General features: G+C 41.8%; 1 protein-coding gene across 2 annotated transcripts; it reads right to left on the bottom strand.

Annotated features, from left to right (window-relative positions):
* Positions 1-2,648: 2,648 nt before the first annotated feature.
* TMEM70 (transmembrane protein 70) lies at positions 2,649-7,248 on the bottom strand. 2 transcript variants are annotated; one of them, XM_074883043.1, is made up of 3 exons: positions 6,693-7,248; positions 5,865-5,976; positions 2,649-4,754 (listed from the first exon to the last, which is right to left on the bottom strand). In XM_074883043.1, exons 1-3 carry the CDS (start codon positions 6,840-6,842, stop codon positions 4,306-4,308), a joined length of 711 nt encoding a protein of 236 aa, XP_074739144.1. In that variant the 5' UTR covers positions 6,843-7,248; the 3' UTR covers positions 2,649-4,305. The 2 variants fall into 2 exon arrangements, with proteins under 2 accessions (XP_074739144.1, XP_074739152.1); XM_074883051.1 differs by lacking the exon at positions 6,693-7,248 and adding an exon at positions 6,500-6,564.
* Positions 7,249-7,310: the final 62 nt, after the last annotated feature.

Raw genomic sequence — 7,310 nt, 5'->3', positions numbered from 1 at the left:
CATGTGTGCTCTTAATTTTTACAGCACAAACAGAATTTCATGAAGTTTCCATCACCAAAATTAGGCCTTCACAGTAACATACAAAAATCTACACATAATTTCTTCATCTTTGCCAATGCGATCTTTGGTTTGTAATAAAGCAAACTCCAGTGAAATTAGTTACCTTTTAATTCTAGAGAGTGTGGCTAAGAGAGCCACTTTAAAGATTTCCCTTTGAAGCATCAAAAGGAGATCATTTTCTCATCAGAATTTTTTACATTTGCAAGAAAAAGCTGAGGGTCGTGGGACAATTTAAAAAATAACAATAAAGAATTACAAGAAGCATTGTGCTTTATAATTAAGAACAGATAGGGACTAATGAATAATATTGTGGACAAAGCCAAAAAACTTAAGAAAAAGGGAAAGGGACACCGGCAAGAAAATAACAGTAGTCAAACACCGACAAGAAAAATTCACAGGTATCCTGTTTTCCTTGGAAAAAAAGCAGTCATCTATGACCTTTTGTGTAAGCTTTTAAGGCTGGAAGGGGATAGGAAGCACGTGTCTAGGCTTGAGACATTTCGTATGTTCCTGCTCTTCACACCTGGTTGAGTGAAACTGGTACCAGAGTAAGATGTGAGACCCAGCTGCTGGGGACAAGTGATTGGTTGGTACTGGAAAGGCTGCAGGAGCTGGCAGACAAATAGTAGGTGCAGCCTTGTAAATGAGAGAGCTTGTAAATCACCTGTTTTAGAAGACTGGACTTCTACATCAGTATTTCCTTCAGAATCTCCATGCATATGAGCACATTCTCTAGGTTTTATAAATTGTTTCCTCCATGTCGAACACAAGTCACCTACACCCAAAGAAACATCAGGAACTTCCAGGGATGAAAACGTTAGCAGGTAGTAATACTTTGGCAATTAGAACAGTTTTTCACCAAGTGTATAAAACTGAAGAAAAACAAACTTGAAGAAAATAGTTCACAAAATTAATAGGATTGAGAAGGATGTGGAGCTTTAAGTTAAAGCATAAACAGGCTTTGAGCATTACTTAATAATTAACCTGTTTCTTGACACTCACACTACAGTCAATTCTCTTGCAGGATTTGTTAGTAGACAGGAAGGCCTGTTTTGGTTTATGTGTATTTCCTAGCTTAGAAGGACACCAAGCATTTCAGAGACTCCCACCTGGAAATGCATGTAGTGCACTGTGGAGTACCTGTATCAAGACAGACTGTTCAGAAACCAAAATAAAAGAGAAAAGCATCTAGAAGTCTTTTTAGATTACATTTCCATTCCTTTAGTTTGTTTCTTATGTGAAGAACAAACTACAGTTGTTTGAATACTAGTCTCTGCTGCTCTTAACAAGTTGCAGGGATCTAAATCAGTCACATATGTGCAAGTATACTTGAATACTGTGTTCAGTTTTGGGCCCCTCACTGCAAGAGGTGCTGGAGCCTGTCCAAAGAGCAATGAAGCTGGTGAAGGGTCTAGAGCACAAGTCCTGTGAGAAGCAGCTGAAGGAACCGGGGTTGTTTAGCCTGGAGAAAAGAAGGCTCAGGGGAGACCTTGTCACTCTCTACAACTACCTGAAAGGAGGTTGTAGTGAGGTGGGTGTCAGTCTCTTTTCCCAAGTACCAAGTGATGATAGGACGAGAGGGAACAGACTCAAGTTGCACCAGGTGAGGTTTAGATTGGATCTTAGGAAAAATTTCATCACTGAAAGGGTTGTCGAGCACTGAAACAGGCTGCCCAGGGAAGTGGCTGAGTCACCATCCCTGGGGGGTATTTAAAAGACATAGGGACATGGTTTAGTGGTGGACTTGGCAGTGTTAGGTCTGCAGTTGGACTCGATGATCTTAAGGGTCTTTTCCAGCCTAAATGATTCCATGATTCTAAGTACACACTGTAAGTAAATACTGCAAAAAAGCCAAATCTGAGAATCCTGGGATTATACTCAAGGACATGCAGAGGTGGAAACCCTGACAGGGATGGGGGCAAAGCCATACTTATTTGGCAACCATGACAAGTATTATCATTTTAAGATTTACAACTTGGTTGCTTCCCAAACTGAGTTTGTCAAGTTAGCAGCAAACAAGGTAGAAGCAGGTAGAATATTGTGCATCACTAGTAAGTTTGGTCTTCCCTTTCTTTAGTATAAAAGTACTATTAAAAGAAAACTATGGAATTATCATTAGTTTCAAGTTGCATATTGGAAGTATAAAATACTTTTTGAGATTACATCACAGCCAAAACCATCTATATTCTGGTAGAAATCTGGATTTTTAATTTTTTTTTTTTTTAAATCATCTATGTGTCATAAAGCAACCTACTAGCTTAACTTGCATTTCACCACGAGAAGACAGAGAGAAGAAATAATGTTTAACTTCCACACTTTTTTCTGAGAAACTTAGCCACTAGGATGGAAATCTCTTACTATTGCTGCTTAAATCTGAATTGGCCAAATCTCAAATTTCTCAAACAGTGAAAATTTTCTGCAGTCAGAAGAAAAGGCTGAGGATTTTAATATTGCTCAAGGGGTACATAAATATAATTCCAGGGCTTTACCTTCTCTTGCAAACTCCATTTCCTGTTCTCCCTGTATTTGGCATTTAAAGATGAAGTTAACTTTATCCACAAGCACAAAAACAGCAATCACATCAGACATGGAAAGAATGGAAAGATTATTTTTAATAAGGTATAAAACATAATTTCAATAAGGACAAGTAGTAAAACCAAGTGATTGGAATTGCTTGTTACTGGCCTCAAGTCTTCAATATCATTTATGGATTTTTTTTTATACTATTGTTACCTGCGGAGTGATACTGGCTTAATGGGGCTAGATCAGGTTTTTAAAGCTATAGCTGTACCAACACAAAAGAATTGCCTCAAAAATATCTGGATGGGATGATCTGCTTTTTAATTACTCAGCAAGAACATTGAGAGCAGTTTCAACAGTCAGAAAAACAACATTTAAAATTTTAATATGGTCTAGTGTCATCCTATGACAGGAAACTGAAATAATAGTCTTGGAAGACATTTAGACTTTTAAATAAAATTTTTCAGCTAGAACTTAGGAAACATCTGGAAAGGCAGCTGTAATTATTTTCTCTTTATTTGCAGTATCAGGATGACTTAATTAGTAGCAAGCATCAGATTTACTCATTACAAAGGGCACTGCTAATACAAAAGGATTAATTTTAATTTTTTTTTAATTCAGTAATTTTTTAAGCCTCAAAATATTTAGGCCCTTCATTTTTGAAAACAATTATCTGTCAGTTTACATGACAAACCTCTCCTTGGGCTAAAACTATTTAAATCCAATTTCTGCATACTCAGAGTGCAGAACTAACCAGTCTAATCACACAGAAAGATCTAATCCTCATTTTACTTGAGCTTAAGGTGGCTTCCTCTGAACTGCTAAAAATCAAGAGGTATATTTTTTAAAGGCACAAGGTCTAAACAGTACTCTACAGGAAATTCCCTTTTGCTTCCTCACTTTACATAAATGCTGACAGAATACATTTTAACCACTAGCTGCTAGTATTTTCTTTAAGTTGGTTCAAATACAGCACCTGTTTTCAATGAGATATTCACAAGCACACATGCTAAGGTGCTTCTCCCTACCCAAGAAAAAAGAGGCTTCTTGCTTTCCACCTCTGGGGACAGAGTTGCTCCAAGGGGGACTCTAGCTTAAGAACCCATTTAGTAGCTGTGAGTAGCTAGTTACTGGGACGCAGCCATTCTCCCTATCTTCTCCAGAGGCCTGCAGGCCTCTAGGAGGCTGTAGCAGGAACTAGCAACAATACCTGTCTGCTTTCTGAAGACTCCTCCTGGCTACCGTTGCTCTCACAAAGGGAAGTGAAAGCCATCTCCGCTCCCTTCATACCACCAGCAGCACTGATGAAAAAGCCCAATCTTTTTGGATTGAGTACAATTAATCTGTAAGGTTTAAAAGCTTAACTAATGAGTACCGATGATTTTTCTTTTATGAATGATTCCTTTTGAAATGGAGATGGTGAGATTGCTGCACAGCCCATGCATTTGAGTTCTCCTGGATAGTTAACAATAAAAACCAAGCCAAGAACAAACAAGCACAAGACAGATCTAAGCATTTTTTTTACTATATTTTGTGTCATTAACTCTGAAGAAACCCTCACGTTGTTTAAAAGGTTAAAAAAATGCAGGTTTTTTAATACATTCCAAAATGCATTTGGGGAACTCTAGCTATCTGATGCTTAAGAAAGTGTAATAGAATTTTACATTCTTTCACATATATAGCACTGCACCATGAACAATGATGGTGACATTCGTTATCTTCAAATTATTTCTTTTCACCAGCTTCCTTTTCCTCCTCGAGGTTAAAATTAAAGAATTTGTCATAGCCCATGAGATGGTTATAATCCTGAGGATTTGGGAAGAGCGTTGGATTAACAAGCATTGATTTTGTTTTGGCATAAAATGTTGTAAACATCTTGGTGATGTCTGGAATCTTTACATCTTTCTGATGGAAAACAGTCACTTTTTCTGCCAAGATCGCATTGTACGTAATGGCTGTATACGTGTCCATTTCATCTTTATAATAGAGTCGAATCACATAGCCTTTTGTAAGGACATGCAAAGTAACCGGTGTTACAAATGTAAAAAACCCAATCAACCCATAAAAGGCAGCTTGCATAATCAGACTTTCAAATCCAATACCAGTTTTGAGCATGATGTAGGGCATCGTGAACAGGTTGAATATGCTGGTGGAGTAAGAGAAAAACCTCACACCTACATAAAACAAAACAAAGAGAAAACAAAGGTTAATACTTTAATAAAAAAATAATTGCGTATGTTCTGTTACTATATATCGATGGCATTACTTGAACAGCTGAAGTTACTGAAAATCCACTTCCGTTTCTTTTTTAAGCTCACAAAGAAACCACTGGAAGTTCAACTCTGTCTTCTTGCCACTGTTCTGGTTTGTTTATATGTTCATGTTGGGTTTATCAAAGCTGGTGGCTGGCTCTATTTCTATGATAGAGTCAGCTACTAGCTATTATGCACACCTATGAAGTTTTTACTTCACAGACAGGAAACTGATTTCAAAAGAAACTTGACTCCAGTCATCAATACACATAATGGCAATAACGACAGATACAACTGGGAATTTCTCTCTTCATCAACAACTAATATTGACGTTCAGTGTGCATTACAAAGAAGCTTGCTTGGCCCCCCACCACACATAACTTGAAAAACGTAGGTTATTCAATATTAACTCCACAGTCATCTTGCATGCAGCTTGAGAGACAGTAGTCAGTGTTGTAGATCATGTACAGTCCCTAAGTCACCAGTAGTCTAAGATGCTGTGATAATTAAGCATGTTAAGGCATACTTTCTCCTTCTTTAAGACACATTTCAAAAATGCGTATCAGAAAACATCCAATGGATTATCTTTCACTCGGTCTTTATAACATTAACTGGTCAAAGAAAGATCAACAAAGTCTCATTACAGATCGTGCATTCCATCATAGTACCTGTCTACTTCAGAAACATTTCAGTAACACTTGAAAGCATATAGAATGTAAACAGCAGTTACAACTAGTCTTTGTTTGCTACTAGGTTGGGTAATGCATTCCAAAGGCTGCAAGAGACACAGGAAGCTGAGGGGTTACAGAGATGTACAGTACCTACAGAACTCTCCACACACCTAAGTGTAGAAGCAGAACCCAAGCACCACCACCACATTATTTTGCTGTACAGAGGATCCAGGTTTTAGCAGACTTGGCAAGGAACATTCGCTCTTATAATGTTGCATTTTAAAATTATTAAACAGTGTTTAATAAAAAAAAAATAAAATAAAATTTAAAATAGCAATACAAATCACTTCAAGTCACATACCTAACACTGCCTTTGCCAAATTTCCTTTATAAACTAATCTTCCATGTTCTGGGTGTTCATGAGGAGAGGATGTGCAGAGGCTGCGAAGAGTCACTCCTTGAAAAGATGTAACCTGAAAGATGAAAGCAGTACACAGCCAAGCAACATCAGTACCAATCTACACATTATATACATACACACATATATACCTATATGTATACAAATAAATATATATATGTGCACACACACAGAGAATCGTCTAGGTTGGAAAGGACCTTGAAGATCATCTAGTCCAACTGTTAACCTAGCATTGACAGTTCCCAACTACACCATATCCCTCAGCGCTATGTCAACTCTACTCTTAAACACCTCCAGGGATGGGGACTCCATCACCTCCCTGGGCAGCCCATTCCAACGCCTAACAACCCGTTCTGTAAAGAAATACTTCCTAATATCCAGTCTAACAGTTTCACCTTGCCCTGAACCTATTCCCAGCATCTTAAATTGGGAATTAAAGTTAGGTTATACTACAGAGCACGCCACAAACAAACTCCAACATTGCTTGTTTTAATAACTTTCCATTTAGATATCCCAAATTAGCATTAAATATTTGCAACCCCACTGACGAATATTAAGTTTGCTATCATTTTACACACGGCTTTGCAAGGAGACATTCAGAGCCCCCGCGCCCCAGGTCTCCGTTTGATCTCAGGTACGCCCTGAGGGGAACCTCCGCTCCCTCCTTAGATCCGCATTCTTCGCAAGGAAAAAGTCGCGAATCCGAGGACTGCCGCCCTCCCCCCCGCGGCCAGCTCCTCCCGGGTCCCCTCACCGCCACCCCCACACAACCTGCTGGGCCGCAGCGGCGGCGGGCAGGGCCGCCCGGCGGCGGCAGGCGGCCGGGAACCCGCGGTGCGCGGCGCCCCGCAGCCAGGCGGCGGCGGGGGCGGCGGCCGGGGCGGCGGCGCGGCGGCAGCCGGCAGCCCGCAGCAGCAGCATGTCGGGCCGCGGCCGGCGAGGGGAGAGCGCGGGGCGGTGCACCAGGCGGCAGCCCCCGCCGCCCCGCAGCCCCGCGATTTGGTTCCGGCGGCGGGAAGGGTCCAGCCGACTCCACCGCGCCCCCGCCAGGCTGCTGCCGGCGGCCTCCGCGGGTCATCGCCGCTGCGGGTGTTGTGGGTTTCTCAGACGGATCCCCAGGGACGCCACGGGCATGGCCTTCGTGGGGACAGCCGGGCAGGGGCGAGACCGAGAGCGGACATCCGCGCGATTAGAACCCGCGGCCAGCGAGTTTCGGACTTTGCCTGCCGGTGCGCCGCCCGGGAAGGCAAGCCCTCGCACACCCCGGCTCCTGCCAGCCCCGAGGCAGGAGCCGCTGCCCGGGCAGCCCCGTCTCAACATCTGTCCCGCGCCGCTCCTAACATGGCGGACCGGCACCGGCCCCGCCGGGAACTACGCGCCCCAGCATGC

Source organism: Strix uralensis, chromosome 1 (assembly GCF_047716275.1).
Source record: "Strix uralensis isolate ZFMK-TIS-50842 chromosome 1, bStrUra1, whole genome shotgun sequence".
Classification (NCBI taxonomy): Eukaryota; Metazoa; Chordata; class Aves; order Strigiformes; family Strigidae; genus Strix; species Strix uralensis.
The sequence above is the reverse complement of the archived record's forward strand: the minus strand, read 5'-3'. Positions and strand labels throughout refer to the sequence as shown.

What these genes read in the sequence shown, in the direction of transcription:
- TMEM70 (XM_074883043.1), bottom strand. Translation starts at nt 6,842, where the DNA reads ATGCTGCTGCTGCGGGCTGCCGGCTGCCGCCGCGCCGCCGCCCCGGCC. An exon ending in CCGCCGCTGCGGCCCAGCAG is followed by an intron (nt 5,977 to 6,692) that starts GTTGTGTGGGGG and finishes TTCATCTTTCAG; the next exon opens with GTTACATCTTTTCAAGGAGT. An exon ending in TTTGGCAAAGGCAGTGTTAG is followed by an intron (nt 4,755 to 5,864) that starts GTATGTGACTTG and finishes TGTTTTATGTAG; the next exon opens with GTGTGAGGTTTTTCTCTTAC.